The 22605-nt window shown below is 46.3% G+C and overlaps 1 protein-coding gene across 2 annotated transcripts in view; it reads left to right on the top strand.

Annotated features, from left to right (window-relative positions):
- The window catches only part of SLC24A4 (solute carrier family 24 member 4), a 178418-nt gene extending 156479 nt beyond the window's left edge, over positions 1-21939 (top strand). For both annotated transcript variants that reach the window (XM_060097934.1, XM_060097933.1), the window contains exons 13-17: positions 10712-10878; positions 15346-15460; positions 20025-20137; positions 20568-20633; positions 21787-21939. In XM_060097934.1, the coding sequence (XP_059953917.1) occupies positions 10712-10878; positions 15346-15460; positions 20025-20137; positions 20568-20633; positions 21787-21939 (614 nt within the window). The remainder of the gene's footprint in view (positions 1-10711; positions 10879-15345; positions 15461-20024; positions 20138-20567; positions 20634-21786) is intronic.
- Positions 21940-22605: the final 666 nt, after the last annotated feature.

The raw sequence follows: 22605 nt of genomic DNA, 5'->3' as shown, positions 1-22605 counted from the left end.
TATATTCATATAATGGAATATTATTTGGCCATAAAAGGGAATGAGATACTTCTTCATGCTACATCATTAATGAACTTTGAAAACATTATGCTAAGTGAAAGAAGGCAGACACAAAAGGCCGCATGTTGATTCCATGTATATAGAATGTCCAGCATAGGCAAACTACAGTGATTGCCAGAGCTTGAGGGGAGGGGGAATGGGGAATACTGCTAAAAGGGAGGGGGTTTCTTTTCAGGGTCCTGAAAATCATCTGGAATTATGTAGTGATGGTTACACAGCTGTCTAATATACCAAAACCCACCTAATTGTATACTTTAAAAGGGGTGAATTTTATGATATTTTAATTATCTCAGTTTTTAAATGGAGTTAATCTAGAATGGTGGTTCTCAAAGGGCCGAGACAAGCAGCATCAGCATCTTAATTATCTCAGTTTTTATTTATTTTTTTAAATTAATTTATTTTTGGCTGCATTGGGTCTTCGTTGCTGCACGCGGGCTTTCTCTAGTTGCGGCGAGCTGGGGCTACTCTTCGTTGCGGTGCGCGGGCTTCTCACTGCAGTGGCTTCTCTTGTTGCAGAGCAGAGGCTCTAGGCACACGCGCTTCAGTAGTTGTGGCTCACGGGCTTCAGTAGTTGTGGCACACGGGCTTAGTTGCTCCACGGCATGTGGGATCTTCCCGGACCAGGGCTTGAACCTGTGTCCCCTGCATTGGCAGACGGATTCTTAACCACTGTGCCACCAGGAAAGCCCTGTCTCAGTTTTTAAATGGAGTTAATCTAGAATGGTGGTTCTCAAAGGGGCGAGACAAGCAGCATCAGCAGCATCTGGGAACTGGTTAACAAATGCAAATTCTTGACACCCCCCCCCGCCCCCACCCCAGCCCAGTTCCAGAGCTGCCAAATCATTAACTCCAGGGGATTCTGAGTTTTACTCAAGCCCGAGAACACTAGTCTTGGACCTATGCTGTCTAGATCATGTACACACTCCTAGTTCCAGGGTCCATGAATATCTACATCATCTGGTGACACACACATCCCCACGTACTGCAGGTTAACCACTCTAGGTAGTTAACTATCCAAATTATTTTGTTTGAAGTTTTTCATTAGCAACTTCATCTGTTCTTATTTTTTTTCCCTCCAGTATGATTAGCCATCTGTTTTGTTAGAGTTCATTTTAAAGATTTTTTTCACATAATTAAATTGTAATTTCCTACTTCAAGAAAGAAATCTGAGAGTGGAAGAAACACCAGCAGCCCTTCTTTCATGCTTACATTTGCACATCAGTTGGCGTCCACCGGGAGCATCTCTCAGATGTCCCTGACATTGCACTTGAAGGGATGGCAGTTGGAAGGGGGGCTGGAGGGGCTCCTGGTGGTGTCAGAGGAGTGTCCCTCAGGATAGACATTGTCCTGTAGCCCCCCGAACTCTATCACTTCACCCATTAATTAGTCCAGACTCTTAATGTTAGAGAAATCCAACTCAGTCTGGTTTAAGCCAAAGGGCCCGTAGTGCCAGATTCACTGAGAGAATCTACCTTCAGGCAAGCTCAACACAGGGCTCAAATGGTTACAGGACCCTGGGACGTCTCCCAGCAAGGTTTTCCCTGTATTGGCTTCATCCTCTGGCAGCTTGCCAAGATGACCACCAGCCGTCTAGGCTTACCTCCCATCGGATTAACCAGTGCACAAGTGGTACCTCTGGCTGAGTTAAGGATCGCATTCGGCTGCGTGTAACAGAAAATTCGTGTGACAAAGCCTTCACCTCAAAGGATTTATTTTTATCACATAAGAAGTCCTGAGATGAGGGAGTCTTGTAGCTCTGTCATCCCATTGGTGTCCCATTTCTGTTCTTCCATCCTTAGCAGGTGACTTTTGTCTTCAAGGTTGCCAAGTGGCTCCTGTGGCTTGTATGTTCACATTCCAGGCAGGAACAAGGAGGAAGGACGCAGGGCAGGAGACACGTGTCACTAAGCCTGTCTCTTCTTATCAGGAAGATAGTCACCTTCCTGGAAACCCTACCATGTAGACATCTTACATCTCATTGTCCAGAACTGTCCCTGGCCACTCCTACCTGCCAGGAAGCCTAGGAAATTAAGGTTTTTAGCTAGGAACCTACTGTCCAAAGCAAAATAGGGTTCTGTTAGTAAGGAGGAAGGGATAATGGATATTACAGACAGTGATTCCCAGCAGAATCCACTCATGGGTCTCTAAATGGGTTGTCCATCCAACCCCAAACCCATGTAAACCACTCAATGGCAAGGGTTGTTGATTTGTCCACTGGTGGATTCTCAGTACCTAGAACAGTGCCTAGCGCCGATAATGAACACACTGAGTATTTATGGAATGCATGATTAGCCAAGCTGGACTCAACACACCCACCCATAGAGCTAGGAAGTAGAGTCAGCCCTCCAAACCACATGGCTGATGTGGAATGGAGGGTTGGTTCCCTAAAGGAACATTAGCATGCTGTTACCAGGAGCGGGGCATGGATGCTAGGCAGATAAGAACAACGAATGCCTTGCACAACCCAGCATTGCTCGGGCTAGCCAATTCTTAGAGATAACAAACTACCCATCCAGAAGTACACTTTTCATATGCAGACTACCACGTCTGGAGCTCAGTACTCTGAATCGCTGGCCTCTGTCTGGCTCTCGCACTCCAGGAGGTACTAGTCCTTTGCCCTGATCACTGCAGGGTCAGTACCAGACGACTGGAGACAGCCCCTGTCCCCCAGAGCCCACTGAAACTGTTCAAATCAGCCAGTCCTAGGCCCGCTCACCCTGCCTTGCATTTGCTTGTGGAAACCACAATAATCATTTCGGTGTCTGGTGTCTTACGGTGCCTCATTAAACAATGGAGATGCTGAAGACAGGTGGAAGGTGTGGGTGGGGTGGGGTGGGGCACAGCATGATCACTGTGAAAGTTTTCCACACTTGAACCATGACGCACAGTAATAAATATCTTACACACGCACACAGGTATCTACAAAAAGGAAACAAGTCTTCAGAATAGTATTTAACTCGTTTACCGTAACTCTAATACTTTTTTTTTTTCCTTTTCAAGGAAATGCTAGTTGCCACCCACTTAATTGATTTCACAGTCCGCTAATGGGTCTCATCTAACAGCTGGAAAACACAGCCATAGAGCAGGTCTGGTGGAGCATTGTTTCTTAGGAAGCAATGGTGGGCCATGAGGCTTGCCAGCTGGGTGGGACCATTTCAGGGCAGATGTCCAAACCAGATTCAAAACCCATGCTAGACAAACAGACAAACATTAGCTTCATTTTGGTGTCTGTGAAAATAAATTACCCTTCTGCTGTGGCATTTGTATATATCTGCAAAGGCACTCCTGAGCATGTAAGTGTCCAGGGTTACAGTTCTTCAAAGTGGATTTTTCCTTTACATACAGTGTTTTAGGTCAATTCTGGAGATGCCTTAGGCCTTCCCTGGCGGCCTGGATGAATTGGGATGTGGGCTGAAATTTTGGACAGACTAATCAGGTAGGAAAACTTTCTGCTGTTTGTGCAAGGATTACAAGGTGCAGAAAGGTATATGTAGAGGAAGATCTGGGAAGACAGCTGTTTCTCTAGAGGTAGCATCTAGGATGAATACATGAATGGATTTGCTGATTTCTAGCTAACCATATTCTCCTGATTCGTTATTATAAACAGGCTGGGTTTTTTTTTTTCTTAGCAAATATGTTTTTAGTGACTTAGAAAGATTCAAGCACAGATTTACAGAGCTAAAACTACTACTGCCAGCCTACTTTGCAATTTCTTTTATTTTTATTGAGCTATAATTTATAAACCATAAAATTCATACTAATAAAGTATACAATTCAGTGTTTTTCCGTATGTTCACAAAGTTGTGCAACATCAGCACCATATAATTTCAGGAAATTTTCATTACCCCGAAAAGAAACTTCATACCCCTGAGCAATCACTCCCCACCACTCTCCACCTCCCCCATCCCCTGGCAACCACCAGTCTACTTTCTGTCTCTATGGATTTGCCTAGTCTAGACATTTCATATAAATGGAATCCTATAATATGTGACCTTTTGTGTCGGGCTTCTTTCATTTTGCACAGTGTTTTCTAGGTTCATCCATGTAGCATGTATCAATACTTCATTCCTTTTTATGAGTGAAAATTCCATTGTATTTATATACTACATTTTGTTTATCCATTTATAAGTTGATGGGTATTTAGGTTGTTTCCACTTTGGGGCTATTATGAATAATGCTGCTATGAACATTTGAGTACAGGTTTTTGTGGGACATATTGAGGAACTGCCAAACTATTTTCCAAGAGGCTGGACCATTTTACATTTCCACCAGCAGGGTATAAGGGTGCCTATTCTCCCACATCTTCACCAATACTTGTTATTATTTATCTTTTTTATTATCGTTATAATTGTGGGTCTGAAGTAGTTTTGACTTGCATTTTCCTAATGACTAAAGATGATGAGCAACTTTTCACATGCTCATTGGCCATTTGTATATTTTCTTTGGAGAACTGTCTATTCAAATCCTTTGCCCATTTTTATTTTTATTTTTTATTTTTAACTTTTTTTTTTTTTTTTTGGCTGCACCATGAGGCTTGCAGGATCTTAGTTCCCCAGCCAGGGATCGAACCTGGGCCCCTGACAGTGAAAGCACCGAGTCCTGACCACTGGACCACCAGGGAGTTCCCCCTTTGCCCAGTTTTAAAATTGGGATTTTTTTTTATTTGTTGAGTTATTAGTTCTTTATATATTCTTTTTTTTTAAATTTAATTTATTTATTTATTTATTTTTGGCTGTGTTGGGTCTTCGTTGCTGCGTGCGGGCTTTCTCTAGTTGCGGCGAGCAGGGGCTACTCTTCGTTGTGGTGCACGGGCTTTTCACTGCAGTGTCTTCTCTTGTTGCAGAGCACGGGCTCTAGGCGCATGGGCTTCAGTAGTTGTGGCACGTGGGCTCAGTAGTTGTGGCTTGTGGGTTCTAGAGCGCAGGCTCAGTAGCTGTGGCACACGGTCTTAGTTGCTCCGTGGCATGTGGGATCTTCCCGGACCAGGGCTCGAACCCATGTCCCCTGCATTGGCAGGCGGATTCTTAACCACTGCGCCACCAGGGAAGTCCTCTTTATATATTCTGAACACTAGATATTTTGAGTTAATTTTTGTATATGGTATGAGGTAGGGGTCCAATTTCATTCTTTTGCATATCTGTATACAGTTGTCCCAACACAATTTGCTAAAAAAATTACTATTTCCCTATTGACTTGTTTTGACACTGTTGTTAAATATCAATTCACCTTAAATGTATGGGTTTATTTCTGGACTGTACATTCTGTTTCATTGTTCTATATATCCTTAGGCCAGTAGCACATGCTCTTGATTACTGTAGCTTTGTAAGTAAGTTTTAAATTCAGAGCATGTAGGTTTTCCAACTTCATTATTTTTTCAAGATTGGTTTGGCTATTCTGGGTCTCTTGCATTACCATATGAATAATTAGAATTAGCTCATCAGTTTCTGCAAAAATTTTAGCTGGGATTTTAGTAGGGATTGCATTGAATCTGTAGATCAGTTTGGGGAGTATTTCCATCCTAACAATATTAAGTTTTTTAATCCATGCACAAGATGTCTTTCCATTTATTTATGTCTTCTTTAATTTCCTTCAACAACGTTTGTTAGTTTTCAGCATACTAATCTTCTGTTGTATTTATTCCTATGTATTTTTTTTCTTTTTGATGCTATTGTAAATGGAAATTGTTTTCTTAATTTCATGTTTTTGATGTTCATTGTTAGTATATAGAAATACAACTGAATTTTGCATATTGATCTTGTATCTTGCAGCTTGGCTGAATTTGTTTCTTAGTTCTAACAGTTTGTGTGTGTGTGTGTGTGTGTGTGTGTGTGTGTGTGTATTCCTTAGAATGTTCTCTATACAAGATCATACCATCTACAAATAGGGATAGTTTTATGTCTTCCTTTACAATCTGAATGACTTTTACTTATTTTCCTTGTCTACTGTTCCTGGCTCAAACCTCCAAAACAATGTTGAATAGAAATGATAAGAGCAGTTATCCTCATCTTGTTGAAGGCTTTCAGCCTTTCACCATTAAGTATGATGTTAGCTGTGGGGTTTTTATAGATGCCTTTTATCAGGCTAAGGAAATTTTCTATTCCTAGTTTGTTAAGGGTGTTGGATTTTGTCAAATGACTTTTTTGCCTCAATTGAGATGATCATGCCATTTTGTCCTTTATTCTATTAATGTGGTGTATCGCATTGATTGAATTTCATATGTCAAACCAACCTTACATTCCTGGGATAAATCCCCCTTGGTCGTGGTGTATAATCCTTTTTATGTGTTGCTGGATTCAGTTTGCAGGAATTTTGTTAAGGATTTTTGCATTCGTATTCATAAGGAATATTGGTCTGTAGTGTTGTTTTCTCTTGATGTCTGGGTTTGGTATCAGGGTATTACTGGCTTCATAGAGCAAATCAGGAAATGTTCTCTCCTTCTTTATCTTTTGGAAGAGTTTTATGAAGGACTCATGCTAATTATTCTTTAACATTCGGTGGAAATACCCATGAAACCATCTGGTCCTGGCTTTACTTTAAAGGAAGCTTTTCTGATTACTGTTTCAGTCTCTTGTTATATGTCTATTCAGATTTTCTATTTCTTTTTGAGTCACTTTTGGTAGTTTCTGTCTTTGTGGGGTTTTTTTCTGTTTCACCTAGGTTATCTAATTTGTTGGCACACTGTTGTTCATAGTATTCCTTAATAATTCTTTTTATTTCTGTAAGGTCCTTAGTGGAGTCCCTCTTTCATTCCTGATGTTAGTAATCTGAGTCTTCTCACTTTTTTTCTTGGTCAGTCTAGCTAAAGGTTTGTCAATTTTGTTGATCTTTTTAAGAACCAACTTTTATTTTACTTGATTCTGGGTTTTGTTTTGTTTTTCTATTTCACTTCTACTTCAATCTTGATTATTTTCTTTCTACTTTTTTTGAACTTAATTGGCTCTTTTTATTTCTTAGGGTAGAAAGTTAGGTCATTGATTTAAGTTCTTTCCTCCTTTTTCATATAGGAATTTACAACTGTAAATTTCTCTCTAAGCACTGCTTTCACTGCATTCCATAAGTTTTTGGTATGTTATGTTTTCATTTTCATTCATCTCAAAGTATTTTCTAATTTCCCTTGTGATTTCCTCTTTGACCCATTGGTTGTTTAGGAATGTGTTATTTAATATCTACATATTTGTAAATCTTCCAGTTTTCCTTCTGTTACTGCTTTCTAATTTCTTTCCAACGTGGAATGGTTGTAGAATATACTTTGCATGATTGAAATCCTTTTAGATTTATTGGTTCTCGTTTTATGACCTAACATATTGTCTATCCTGTAGAATGTTCCATGTGAACTTGAAAAGAAGGTATATTCGTAAACAAATAAAGCAAGAGCAGAAAACAAATAAAGCAAGAAGGGCTTCTCTGGTGGCGCAGTGGTTGAGAATCCGCCTGCTGATGCAGGGGACATGGGTTCATGCCCCAGTCTGGGAAGATCCCACATGCCGCGGAGCGGCTGGGCCCTGAGCCCAGCCCTGGGCCCTGAGGCCACTGAGCCTGCGCGTCCGGAGCCTGTGCTCCGCAATGGGAGAGGCCACAACAGTGAGAGGCCCGCGTACCGCAAAAAAAAAAAAATAATAATAATAATAAATAAATAAATAAATAAAGCAAGAAAAGAAGGTGTATTCTTCTTGAATGTATATATTAATGTTTTTCATCAGATTTGGAAAGTTTTTGAGCCTGAGTTCTTCAAGTATTCTTCCTGCCCCGTTTTCTCTCTCCTCTCTTTCTGATCCTCCCATTATGCATATGTTGGCATGTTGGATGGTGTGCCACAGGTCTTTGAGGCACAGTTCATTTTTATTTACTCTTTTTCTGTTCCTGATACTAGATAATCTCAGTTCACCTATCTCCAAGGTCACTGATGTTTTTCTTCTTCCTTTTCAGATTTGCTATTGAGCCCCTCTAGTAAAATATTCATTTTAGTTATTTCACTTCTTAATTCCAGAATTTCTGTCAGCTCTTTTTTATAAGTTTTACTTCTTTATTAATATTCTCTGATGAGAAATCATTCTCATACTTGCCTTTTGTTTTTGAGACATTTTTAAAACCTCTTTGTGCATATTTTAAAATAGCTGATTTAAAGCCTTTGTCCAGTAAATCCAATATCTGGAATTCCTCAGACATGGTTTCTAGTAACTGCTTGTTTTCCATGTATAAGCCATACATTCTTGTTTCTGTGCATGTCTCTTAATTTTTGTTGTTGAAACTAGACATTTAAAATAATATATTTATTAATCTTTTCCTCCCTTTATGAATTGTTAAATAAAAATACCAATGAAAAACTTAAAAATAAATAAATAAAATAATATAATGTGGAAGAAGAAGAAGAAGAAATCACATCCTTCCCCTTTCCCAGGACTATTTGTTGTTGCTTTATTGTTGTTGTTGCTTATTTGGTGACTTTTCTAATTCTGTAAAATCTATATTCTTTGTTGCCTGACCACTGAAATATCTGTGAGGTTAGCCTAAGGTCATCTAATGATTGCACAGAGATTTCTTTAGATGCCTGGGTGGAAACAAGTCTCCCAGTCTTTGCTGATGGGCTCTGTGTGTGTTTGGGGGCACGCCTTTAACACCCAGGCAGGCAGTTTACAACTCCACCTTGGCCTTTACTTCTTGTTTTCTCAGAGTCGCAGTTGTAGGCAGAAGTGAAAGCTTAGGACGTTCTCAAGTCTTTCCTGAGCCTGAAAATAACCCTGGGAACAGCCCTATGCATGCTCATGGACTTTCAGATTCCCAGAACTATGTGGGAACTTTTCCAGGCCCTCTATGGATATCTCATTACCAGCTTTTCCTTTTAAGCTTTTTCATTAACCTATTGTTTGTCCATCTGTTGTCCACCACCTCAGGCTGCACAGTTTTCCACAAGTGCCCCTGACTGTTTTCAACAAATGCCCTCAAGGAAAAGGCTCTTCATACTGGGTGAGCTCTGATTCAGGTAAAATAAAGACAGCCTTGAAAGTGGGGTCTTCCAGGAAACCAGCAGACAGGTCAGATAATGCCAGTCCTCTGAGAATGGACTTGGAAGGAGCTCTAATCCTGTCCTACCCTTTCTGGTGGATGCCAGGCTACTGGTTTTTCAAAGCTACTCCAAAGCTGATGAAAGGGAATGAAAACAGGGTAAGTTAAAATTCTATATAAAGTTCACTGTTCTTACTAATACCCAGCCAATTTTCTTAAATAAATACTCCCTGGATTGCCACAAGGCTTTGGTTAATTTCCAGAGTCCTAAAACAAGTTGAGGGACTTTCCTGGTGGCTCAGTGGTTAAGAATCCGCCTGCCAATGCAGGGGACACGGGTTCGAGCCCTGGTCCAGGAAGACCCCACTTGCTGCGGAGCAACTAAGCCCGTGTGCCGCAACTACTGAGCCTGCGCTCTAGAGCCCGTGAGCCACAACTCCTGAAGCCCGCATGCCACAACTACTGAAGCCCATGCGCCACAACTACTGAGCTTGCGCTCTAGAGCCCACGAGCCACAACTACTGAGCCCACGTGCCACACCTACTGAAGCCCACGCACCTAGAGCCCATGCTCTGCAACAAGAGAAGCCACTGCAATGAGAAGCCCGTGCACCACAATGAAGAGTAGCCCCCGCTCACTGCAAATAGAGAAAGCCCATGCGCAGCAACAAAGACCCAATGCAGCCAAGAATAAATAAAATAAATAAATTTTAAAATAAATAAATAAAGCAAGTTGACTGACCATTTTTGCTAGTGTTCTCATTGCTTTTATGGAGGAGAGAATTTTCAGAGGTCCTTCCTCCACCATTTCATTGGCATCACCCACAGCCTATTTTGAGCTTGCATGTGCTCAAAATACCCAGTGGCTTATTAAGGACACTATGCTTGCACTCAGTGGCTTTTGAGGCCACTTCTCCTCTGTTGAATTGTTTGTGGATTCCCTTGGTAGGGGCCAGCAGGGTCATGCCTGCCAGCAGGACACCACATTTTAGTCTTGCCTCTGCCACTGGCTATGTGACCTTGGAGCAAAGGAGCTGAGAGTTCCAGAGCACCTGCTGTGCCAGGCTCTTTGCGCTGGCTGTTTTATGTGCATTGTATCATGTCATTTTTGCAAGAACCAAGAAAGAGATAATGTTCCCATTTAACAGGTGAAGAAACTACTAAGATGCAAAATGCTTAGCACTATGCCTGCAACACAAAGCAACTATTCCCTGCATCAACTATTGTGCTGTTGTTACTTACAGCTGTTATTGTCAGAGGAGGAAGTGGAGTTGAGAGGATTGCTCAAGGTCATTTGAATTCCAGCCCAGGTCTGACTCCGAAGCCTAGCCGTGTATTCCGCATCCCCATTCCAGCTGGCCTGTGCAAATCTGTTTCAGCTCTGGGTCTCACTTTCCTCATCTTGTCAAATAAAGGATTTGGACTGACAGAGGTTATTCTATCAACAAACACTTAACTGTCTTGCTAAGATCGCTTCCAGGTTGACAGTATGAAGGTGTGTGGTTCTGTGAAGCCCGTTGCTAGGAGTCACATTCGTAGCATTCTCTTGTTTGGCTTAAAAAAATAAACCGACGGGTAGACTGGCGGGTGTGTAACCCAGTGTGTGTTTCTCTCCTCCTCCCTTCTGGCTCCGCCCCAACCCTCTGCAGAGGCAAGAGGGGACAAAGCCAAGTGGGTGTTGACCTGGCCACTCATCTTCCTCCTGTGCGTCACCATCCCCAACTGCAGCAAGCCCCGCTGGGAGAAGTTCTTCATGCTCACCTTCATCCTTGCCACGCTGTGGATCGCTGTCTTCTCCTACTTGATGGTGTGGCTGGTGAGTGGCAGAAGTGGGGGTGGACCGTACGGACAGCTCCTGCCTGGCACCTGCCGGCGGTGGGAGAGCTGGTGTCAAGAGCACGCTCAGACGCCACTGTGCCACCTTCGGCAAGTCGCCCACCTTAACAGACCTTGGCTTATTTCTCAGTAGGAAGGGGTTTCAGCAGAAGTGCGTGGTGCTGTGCTGTGCATCAGAGATACCCAGATGGACACAGCATGGTCCGTGGTGGCCATAGGAGGCAGACGAACCTTCACACGAACAGCCTGGGGCACGCCGCCCTGGTGTGATGGAAGAGGAATATGGGGGTGGTGGGGAGTCTCTGTAAGAAGTTCTGGAGGGCTAATCACTAGGCTCCCTTCCTTTTCAGTATCCAAAGGGGAATGTGATGGAGACTGGAGTCAATGGGAGACAAACACAAGGCAGCCCTTTCCATGCCCCCTGCCAAGGGATGCTCCTCTCCCCTTTCTCTCTCCAGGCACAGATACAAACTTTACGTAGACTCTTCTAGTCCTTATAGCAACCCGATGGGGCAAGCCGTTTTATTATGCCAGTTTTACAGATGAGCAAACTCAGGCCTAGAGACTCAGTCATTTGCCCAATTAGTTACACAATTAGCAACTATTGCACAATGAGTCACATAGCTAGTAAGTTCTAGAGTTGGGGTTAGAACCCAGATATTGGTCTCCGGAGTCCAGGATCTCAACCACTCTCCTGAACGGCCTCTCAGTTTGTTACTGGAATCTTCAGGTGCCATTTGGACTAAAGATTTTCAGGGAGAGAGGCTTTGGCGTAGCTGGTCTGGCCACACGTGACCGCTCCCTGTAAAAACCTTTCGCTGGCTGGGCAGGGCCAAGCAGGAACCCCTTCCGCCTCGCTCTGCATCACCCTGTGGGGTCCCTCCTCTTCCCCTCCCCTCACCAGGGGAGCCCAGGAACAAGGAGAGAAATAGGTACAGGACCTCTGCCTTTCTATTGGGAAGCGCACCTGTCAGCCACTCATGCCTCAGTGGTATATGCATGTAGCCACTTCACTCTCCTTCTAACACCTGATGTCCCCTCACACCTAGCACACAGGGCAAGGTTGTCTTGCTTTCAGAGACACAGGGGCCCCCTTGCCCTTAACCCCAGGGAAGCAGTTTGGTGGGGAAAGAAGAGCCGTGGGGTCACATGGTAATGGATGTGAATCCTGGTTCTCCCCCTGTGAGCCGTGAAACCTGGGTAGGTGACTCAGCTTCCATGAGCCATGGTCGCCCCCTCTACGAAATGGACTGGTATTGGGAGAATGAAAGGTCTCTGTTCAGGCATCAGGTCTGATCTTGCAGCACAGCAAATTGATCGTAACTGTAAATATCAGCCATATTCACCATGAGATGCAGCCAACACTGCTTCCACGCTTGTTCAGATAGAGGTTTAAATCCCCTTAGATGCTGGCGTGCGTGCGCATGTGTGTATGTGTGCACGTGTGTGCACGTGTGTGTGTGCGTGCATGTGCTCGTGCGTGTGTGTGTGTTTAGGAAGAAGAGTTGGAAATAGCTACTATCCAAACCCCCCAGAAAAGGATGGCAATCAGACATAATGAAAACTGGCCTCAAAATGAACTGAATTTGCAAACTTAAATTTTTCTGAATAGGGTTAAAGGTCAGCCCCTCTTTACATTTGATAAAAGGGTCCAGCGATTTCTCTTACTAAAGTGCATTCCCCAAACGACATTGCTAGTGAAAAAAGTATTTCATGACATTTGAGTGGGTGTGAGAATTAGGGAAGATCAAATTAATGAATGTTTGAAATCTGTTTCTTCTCTAATTAATGAAAACAACAGTCTTAGGAAATCAGTTCCACTCATTAGCAGTGAGGTGGGACATTTAATAACACTCCCATCCCCCCAACCTGGACTTACAAACCCCACTCTCACTTCTTAAAGCAGACTCTTGGCAGTGGCTTGGTGGGACGTACAGGAACCACCTTGCTGGGGCACTCTTACCTGCGGTTTTGAACTTCAGCTAGCCTCAGTTTGAGGTGATTGAATGGCCTCCACAGTAGAAAATGGTAAAGACAACAGTACCACACTAGCCTGATTTCTACTGAAGAAAGATGTGCCTGCCTGGGGGCCATGCTCTTACTTTCCTCATGTCCTGATGGGGGCGCCAGGGAGCAGTGACGTCTCACCCGCCCACACCCTTCCCCAGCCACCCTTCACATCTCTCACCCCCAACACTTTGCGGAAAACCATTCTTGAGTGTCAGTGTCAAAAGGGGGAGACCTCCAAAATGGGTCATCCTGTCCAGCACCTTTGCCCAACTGGGGAGGTGAAAACCAAAGAGGAGGCGTGACTTCCACAAGGTCCGGCAGATGGTCAGCCCAGCTCTGGACTCGCCTCTGCTTCCCTTTCTGAAGCCCAAGCATCAGGAGGGCTCAGAGAGCCCAGGGCTGGAGTCCAAGGCAAAGCCACACTCACGTAGCATCTCTGGTCCTGAACACTTGGAGAGTGTGTGTGCACACACACAAAACCTTCCTTCTGTCCTTCCAGCCTCCGGCTTCTTAGCCATGTAGTTCAGTAATTTAAGAAAAAACAAAAAAGGAAGCATCCCCAGTATTGCCAGATAACCCAATCTCCTATACTTATGACATCTGGCATCACCCATTAAAAAACATGTCAACCACAGCCCGGCCAGTCTTGTGGAGACCTCCTTCACGGCCAGCATGGGTTAAGCATTGATGGATCGATCAGCTGTGTGGTTTTGGTGTCCTCAGTGACACTCTTCTTTCACAGCCCAGGGCAGGCCAGTGTGTTCTCTGCTCCGCACCTGGTGATGCTGAGCTGAGCACTGTTTTGAGGGTAGAGCATCTTCAAACCCATCTGCAAAGCTTTGTCCTAGGAGGGGCATCATTTTAGTCAATGAGCTCTGACTACATTCCAGGGCTGAGCTTTGCCCTTAGAAAGCACACTTCATCTGGGTCTGATCACCCTCATTTTCTCTGCCCCCATAGAATGCAAGACGAGTGATAGAAAGAGAAAGGAAACATACATCTATGAACGTCTTGCACAGACCAGGCACTGTCACCTCATATTTTCTCACTTAATCCTCATTTAAAAGTCCATTTTACAGATGAGGGAGCTGAGGCTCAGAGAAGCAAACCAGCTTATCCTAAGTCACCCAACCATTTGCTGGGATTGGAGCCATCAGCCAAGATGCGAACAACCCTAAGAGATGCCACTGTTCCCGTTTTCTAGATGGGGAGGTGAGCCAGGACTAATGGGCGTTTTGAATGGGGTTGTCCAGGTACTTTCTAGGGCTTTCCATCTGGCTGCTGCTCAGGGCCCAACCACCTCCCAAGTGTCAGGCATTTATTAGAGGACTGTGTGACCATGCCTCAACATCCTTAAAAGCCTGCGAATCCTTTGATCCAACAGTTCTATTTCTTGGAACTTATCCTAAGGATATAGTAAGATGAGATCCCAGAGAAGTTCACACAAGACAGCATGACGGCGAGGTTGGAGCACAGGCTTCAGAGTTGGAAAGACTTGGCCTGGGATCCCTGCTTTACTGCTCCCCAGCTTCATGCCCACCAGCATTGTAACTTAACTTCTCTGATCCTCATTTCCCTGGGCATAATAACAGTGCCTCTCTCACCAGTGGGTGGTGAATAATAAAGAGCACCTGAGATTGTGAAAGTAAAATACCTGGAGAGGACCTGGTACACAGTAGGTGCTCATTAAATGTTACTTGTTACCATACAGTGACATTGTAAGAGTAAAAACAGAAACCCCTTCCATATTCACCAGTGACGGGTTGGTGAAAACTTTAAAGCCATGCAATGGAATCCATGCATCAGTTTAAAATAATGTTATAGATGAGTATTTGAGTTGGAAAGATATTCACGATGTATTATTACATGTAATAAATAGCTGCAAAATATAGGTTGGTGCTATAATCTGATTTTATTTTTTGTCTAGTACACACACCAAAAAGAAGGTCAAGGTATATTCTAAAGCAGGGGTTTTCAAATGTGATTCCCAGACCAGCAGCCTCAGGGTCCCAACCACCTGGGAACTAGTTAGGAATGCAGATTCCTGGGCTTCACCCCAGACCTCCTGAATCAGAAACTCTGGGGGTGAGACCTGGAAATCTTATTTTAACCAGCTCACCAGAGAATTTCCTACATGTTCAAATTTGAGAATCATGGCTGATGCAAAGTGTTAATAGTGGTTGTCTGAGGGTCTTGAGAAATGGTAGGTGATTTTTACTTTCATTTTACTTTATTTTCTAAACTTTTAAAAACAGTAAACACGTATTACATAATCTGGAAAAAAGAACACGCAAAAGATGGTTTTAAAATAAAACCGTATTCCAGATTTTTCTGTTGGATATAGCAGTACTGTGTATAAGTTAAAAACACTCAGATGTAAGCACACTTTCCAGGGGTGCTCCTCTGTGAGTTGATATTTCCCCCCCCTCTTCTGCAGGTGACTATTATTGGATACACCCTTGGAATCCCTGATGTCATCATGGGCATTACTTTCCTTGCAGCAGGCACAAGCGTTCCAGACTGCATGGCCAGCTTAATTGTGACGAGACAAGGTATGGATCACGCCTCAGCCCTGACAGCAGTCAGCATCACCTTGCGGGCCCCTACCGCCAGCCCGAGTTGCAGTTCGTGGCTGTCATGACTGGCAATCCTTACATCCTGCTATGAAGGAAATGGTGACAACTGGAAAGCATCATGTATTAGATTCCATCCATGGAGAGAATACTACCAAGATCAACTCCTCCAGACCTCTAGAAGCATTTGTGTGGAGTTGTATAAAAATGGACTTGTTCTGGGAGTTCCCTGGTGGCCTAGTGGTTAGGGTTCCAGGCTTTCAATGCTGGAACTGAGATCCCACAAGCTGCGCCGCGTGGCCAAAGAATAAAAAAAAAAGGATGAACTTGTTCCGGCATCACCAATGTGAGATTGAGCGGAGCTGGAGCCCAGACTTTTTATAGCAAATGCAATAGTAATGAGAAATGTTCTGATCCCGGGAAAGTCAAGTGGGGACATCCTGTATCTCCAACCATTTTCCAATTCTCCTTCAAAATTCTAGACCTTATGTAATGTTATGGTTTGCTTGGCGATTTTTCTTTGGAGCTAAGTGCCATGGGGTAAGCAAGGTGAGGAATACCACCAGTATGCTCTTTTTTTTTTTTTTTTTTTCTTTTTGCGGTACGTGGACCCCTCACCGCCCTGGCCTCTCCCATTGCAGAGCCCAGGCTCCGGACGCGCAGGCTCAGCGGCCATGGCTCACGGGCCCAGCCGCTCCGCGGCATGTGGGATCTTCCCGGACCAGGGCACGAACCCGTGTCCCCTGCATCAGCAGGCGGACTCTCAACCACTGCGCCACCAGGGAAGCCCCACCAGTATGCTCTTTGATGGCAGAACAAAAGAGCTGTAAAGAGCCAGCCTTCCTTTACCGCTCCCTTTCTACCCATGAGATAGCATCCAAGCCCGGACTCTACAGATCTTCCTCTGTAGATGGAAATTGGAAAGTATGGGGGGCAGGATGGGCGAATAATGGAGTGGAATCTCAGAGGAGACAGGAGAGGAGAGCAGTGTCCAGAGAGAAACTTGGTTTGGAAAGAAGGAAGAAGTTTTATTTCTTCAAGATAAAAGAAAGGGTTGATTAGTTGGTCAGTCAGTCCTGAGAAAGCACGAATTGAGGGGAAGGGAAGGGTGGGGGTATGTTTGGCAGTAGGCTGGAGCCTTGTGGAGAATGGGGACAGTTGGGAACAGCAGCTGAAGGGTTTGGAATTGAATTGAGTGACCTTTGAGGTGAGTGTCTTCATTTCCCAGGGCTGTCATAACAAAAGTACCCCAACTGGGTGGCTTAAAACAACAGAAATGGATTCTCTCACAGATCTGGAGGCTAGAAGTCCAAAATCAAGATGTTGGCAGGACCGTACTCTCTCTGAAGGTTCTAGGGAGGATCCTTCCTTGTTCTCTCCCAGCTTCCAGTGGTTGCCAGGAATCCTTGGCTTGTGGCTGCATCTGTCCAGTCTCTGCTTGTGTCTTCATGTGGTATAATTCCCTCTGTGTGTGTTTGTCCAAACTTCCTCCTTATAAGGACACCAGTCATTGGATTAGGTCCTACCCTAATTCATTATGACCTCATTTTATTTATTTGTTTGTTTGTTTGTTTGTTTAGCTAGCTAGCGGTACACGGGCCTCTCACTGTTGTGGCCTCTCCCGTTGCGGAGCACAGGCTCCGGATGCACAGGCTCAGTGGCCATGGCTCACGGGCCCAGCCACTCCGTGGCATGTGGGAACTTCCCGGACCGGGGCACGAACCCGTGTCCCCTGCACTGGCAGGCAGACTCTCAACCACTGCACCACCAGGGAAGCCCTATGACCTCATTTTAACTGGATCACATCTACAAAGACTTTATTTGCAAATAAGGTCACATTCACAGGTTTCAGGTGGACATGAGGGTGGGGCACTCTTCAACCCAGTACAATGAGTAAAAGGAAAGCCAATGAGCGCCTAGGGCCTGTCCGATGTTCGCTGGCATGAATTTGGGTGGGATTCCGACATGAATTTGAAGTCACACCAGCTCCAGCAGCACAGATGAGAGATCACAAGTTCATCCAGAGCTGGGGTTGGCTGGGTGGACACAATGGAAGGTCAAGGAGGCAAAAGAATGTGCCATTTAAACAGCTGGCCTTGGAGTCCAAGCTAGTGGGTTGGAGGTGGGGGTCATGATTCTAGAAGATTCAGGGCTTGGAGGGGAGGGTCCCAATGAGGTCAGAGGGGCTCTGTAGGAACAAGGACAGGTGGGGACATCATCTCAGAGTGGCTCCTGTGAGATGTAGAACACAAAAACAGGAGGGGTGAGGCGGGGGCGGGAGTGTATGGTTGTCATGAGGGTGATGCTGACGTGATTGGCAGAGTGTCCAGCAGACCAGGTTAAAGCCTGGACAGATTCTTTATGATGGAGGATACAGAAACCTCTGTTCGGAGTCCATCACAGAAGGCAGGAGCCGTGCGGTGAGCTCCAACACAGAGGCTCTGCATCCTGGGCTCCCTGAAGGCTCACAGCCCAGAGCATGGTCCAGGCTGGCAGCATTGGCTTGAGAGACATGCAGACTCTCAGGCCCCGTCCCAGCCCCACTGAATCAGAGTCTGCTTTTTTTTTAAATAATTTTTATAACTTTATTATTTTTTTAAATTTATTTTAATTTTGGCTGCGTTGGGTCCTCGTTGCTGCGAACGGGCTTTCTTTTAGTTGCGGCGAGGGGGGTCTACTCTTCGTTGCGGTGCACGGGCTTTTCATTGCGATGGCTTCTCTTGTTGCAGAGCACGGGCTGTAGGCGCGTGGCCTTCAGTAGTTGTGGCTCGCGGACTTCAGTAGTTGTGGCTCACGGGCTTCAGTAGTTGTGGCTCGCAGGCTCTAGAGCACAGGCTCAGTAGTTGTGGCGCACAAGTGTGGCGCACAGGCTTAGTTGCTCTGCAGCATGTGGGATCTTCCCGGACCAGGGCTCGAACCCGTGTCCCCTGCATTGGCAGGCGGATTCTTAACCACTGTGCAGCCAGGGAAGCCCCCAGAGTCTGCTTTTTAGCAAGACCGCCAGTGAGTCGTGTGCTCTTGAAGTTTGAGAAGCGCTGCCGTAAGATTCCTCAGAGGGCAGTGCCTGCACAGAGCAGGCAGTCAAACCTGAGAAGCTCTCCTCTCTCTTCTCCCAAACCTGGACATCTTTGTGCCTCCTGACCCATCCGGCTAGTGCCTGCCTCCTCACCAGGGGCAACTAGCTGGTCCAAAACAGTTGCTGCTCGTTCCTGTTTCACAAAATCCTGGGAGACTGGAAGGCAGGTTTCCCAGAGGTACCGCCCCCCAATAGGACTCAGCTGCTGAGGTTTTGAAGGCACTCAGATCAGTGCCCAGGCAGGGAGGGAGGGAGCTGTGAGGCCCTTGAGGGAGGCATTATGTCCTGGAGGTCAGCGGAGGCAGGAGGAAGTGGCCTGGCTATACTAGGGGGGCAGGAAGTCAGGTGGAGGTGAGGCAGTCATCCAGACGCTCTTCTGAGTCTGTGAGCTTCTCAGCGACCAAGGCAGTTTTATGGGCACAGGCATGTGTGTTTCAGGCTTGTTCATTCCACGGATGTTTGTTTGTGGCCAGATTATGACAGTCGTGTCCATTTAGGGCTAAGGGGCCCGGTGAAAACAGGCTCAGCCCGCATGAGTCTTATTTGTAAAAGTTTGTTTACTAACTTTTGATACCTCTCACATTATTAAGTTCCTAAGACTGTGTGGCTTTCATGAGACTGGACAGTGGGGCAGGAGAGGGAAGATGGTGACACAGTCCCTCACCTCTAAGATGCTTCTAGTCTGGTTGGGGGGAAAGAGTTCACTCTTGGGCATAAAACCTGATGCCCTGTCATCCAGGTCAAGGCCGTGGTGCCATCACCTGGGTCACAAGTATACATTGAGGGTGAGGCCCCTTCCCTCCCAGAGCACCTGGGAGGCTCAAATAAGAAGCACATAGTGGGTCCTTCCAAAACACCGGCTGACATCCCTGGCAGGAGGAATAATGAAGGGCTCTGGATTAGTTTCCTAGGTCGGCCGTAACTACCACAAACTGGGAGACAGGAAAACAGAAACTGACTGTCCCCCAGTCTTGGAGGTTAGAAGTCCGAGATCAAGGTGTCAGAAGAGTTGATTCTTTCTGTCTGTTCCAGGCCTCTCTCCTTGGCTTGCAGACGGCTGTCTTCATGTTCAGATGGAGTGCTCCCTGTGTGCATGCCTGTGCCCTAACATCCCCTTTTAATGAAAACACCAGTCATACTGGATTAGGATCCACCCTAAGGACCTCATTTTAACTTGATTACCCCAGAAAGACCCTGTCTCCGGATAAGGTCACATTCTGAGGTATTGGGGGTTAGTACCCCACCCAACATGTGAATCTTGGGGGGGTCACAATTCAACCCACTACAGGCCTCACATGTAAGACTTCATGAAGGGAGTAGATCTTAGTCCTCATTAAAAGGTTTTAGAAATGTGGGGTCCATGAGGAAGGACTTCCTTTCTAAGGAATAACACTGATGGAAATGGGAAGGAACAGGGGTTTCCAGCGACCTGCTCTTGATGCCTGACATGTTGATTGTCCCCTGCAGGCCTCGGTGACATGGCAGTCTCTAACACCATAGGAAGCAACGTGTTTGACATCCTCGTGGGACTCGGCATACCGTGGGGACTGCAGACCATGGTTATTAATTATGGATCCACGGTAAGTTCGTCTCGCTTCCTTAGTGAGATGACGCCAGGCACATGTGCTTTATAGGGAGTGATAGTGGTGTTGGCCCTGTGCCAGCCAAGGGCTTCAGGGGATGCACTGCCCCCTTCTCCTTGGCACGCTGGCAGCCACTTTGTGCAAAGGCGTCCCGGGCAGCCTGGGCAGTGCCTGCAGGAGGCAGCCCATGTTTGCCCTGCACTCACGGGTGCTTCGGCCCCGTGCCTCTGCCCACTGGCACGCCTCTCCCCTCCTAGTTCATTTCCTCAGATGAGCAGAGACCTGAATCCATGGCCACGTGCTCACCGTGAACACCCACCTGTGGCTTCCAGATAAGGGAGCGGATAAGCCCGAGCACACTGGGCTTCCAGAACGGATGGGGCCTGAACAGCCCAGAGGTTCAGGGCATGTGTGTTTGTTTTTCCAGGTGAAGATCAACAGCCGGGGTCTGGTCTACTCCGTGGTGTTGCTGCTGGGCTCCGTTGCTCTCACTGTGAGTTTTTGCAATTCCAAACTAGAAGCCTCACACATACATCATTTCCTCTGATTGTGCACAGTCTCTGAATCCCCTCCCCCTTCCCCTTGGCAGTGAGGGGTAAAGCAGTAAAAACATATAAATTCACAGATACCCCCCAGAAACAGTTTCTGCCAAGAATGTTGGCACCAAACACTGCGCTTTTCCCTGAGCCACTAAGAAGTCCCCAGAGGAAGTGAGTTACATTTCCTCTCTTCCTGCTGCCCGGTCTGTCTCCTCTCACTAGTGCAGTAGGAGACAAGTCCTCTCCCAGCCCATGTGAGCTGACATGGGTGCCTGATGGTCAGGTCTCGGGGCTGGCACAGCGTGATACTGAGGTCTCCTCACTCCACATGCGCCACACTGTGCTAACTCTACCTCTGCTTACTTTATTCCATCCTTACAAGCACCTGATGATATTCTACTTTGCAGAAGTAATCAAGGCTCGGGGGTTAAGTAACTTGCCCAAGGTCACAGGGTTAGGAAATGACAAAGATGGGATTTGAATCCACACCGGTCTGTCTCTAAGGACCCATGGCATTGCTCTGATGAAGTAACTCTGATCCAACCCTTAGGAGGCCTCAATTCAGGGATAAGAAAGAAGGTTGTAAAAGGACAGGTGGGCAAGAACATGGAAAGAGGATGTGCTCCAACCTCGTCTCCCAAACACACACACACATACACACACACACACACAAAATAGAAAGAGGTGGTGCAAGCAGAAGTTTGCCAGATGTGGGCCAGCGGGAGGCTTGGAAGTTTTGCTGAAGAAGGCTGAGGATGCCAAGTTCTGAAGCAAAGGGAAGACCCAGTGAAAGTCCCTGGTTGTCACTACAGGAGGCCCGGGAGGGCATGTGCATCCCCAGGAAGTGGTGTACGTGTCCCAGCAGAGCCGGTGGCCTGAGGCCAGCTGCTGTGTGTGCCTGGAGTCTGCACCCTTTCATTAGACAAGCCTAAAGCCTGCAGGGCTCATTCTGATCAAACCAAGGATCTACCGGCAGCACCCCTCCGCTCTTGCCCACCTTTTGCAGAAAGTTCTGGGGTTCATCGTTCGTGTGTAGTTTTCCAATAAAAGTACCTTTTGGAGTATTTCTCTGCCCCCAAGCCCAACACTCACACTCTCTCCTTCCAGGTCCTCGGCATCCATCTGAACAAATGGAGGCTGGACCGGAAGCTGGGGATCTACGTGCTGGTTCTCTACGCCATCTTCTTGTGCTTCTCCATAATGATAGAGTTTAACGTCTTTACCTTTGTCAACTTGCCGATGTGCCAAGAAGGCGATTAAAGCGGAGCCACTGCCCCCGCCCGGGAGCTCTGCTGGACACTCCGGCGCTGGCGTCCTCCTTCTCCTCCCCTCCCCCACCACGAGTCTCTCCTGCATCAGCAGCCACCGTCTGTTCTTTCGTGCACGGGAAGGAAGAGCCATCGTGGCCTTTGTATGGTCGCGGGCCAGGCTGCTGGGCATCCTCCCCCCTCCTGGGAGTTCTGCCCCACAAAAGGCAAGATTCAGGGGCCGCTGTTTGAGCAGCTTCGCAGCCCTCTGAGCCACCAGCCATGGGGACATGGCATGTGTCTCCTCTTTTGGACGCTTGGATCACAAGGACTTCTGTGTGCTGGTTGTCCTGTCGCACTGCGGCCTTGGAAATGAGTCAGGCGGTGAACAGAGGGTCTCCTGTGGCAATGCAGAATAGAAGTGTTGTTCTCAAGGGTCCCCTCTGGGGTGGGTTCCTTGGGCAGCGTGTGCTGCTAAGAGCCTCTGAATCCTGCTGGAGGCCCCTTCGGTTTGGAGGGAGCAAGACTCAACTTGTTGGGAGTTTGGGGCTGTGACGGCAAACGCTCCAACCCTTTTTCTGAAAACATTGGAAGAATGGAAACAGTTGTTCACAGCAGAAGAGAGAAAACGAGTGAATATTCTTATCACTTTCATTGATGCATTCAGAGAATGAGCAGT

The sequence above is a fragment of the Mesoplodon densirostris genome, chromosome 4 (assembly GCF_025265405.1).
Source record: "Mesoplodon densirostris isolate mMesDen1 chromosome 4, mMesDen1 primary haplotype, whole genome shotgun sequence".
Taxonomy (NCBI): Eukaryota; Metazoa; Chordata; class Mammalia; order Artiodactyla; family Ziphiidae; genus Mesoplodon; species Mesoplodon densirostris.
Note: the sequence above shows the minus strand (reverse complement) of the source record. Positions and strands in the feature narration are given on the sequence as shown.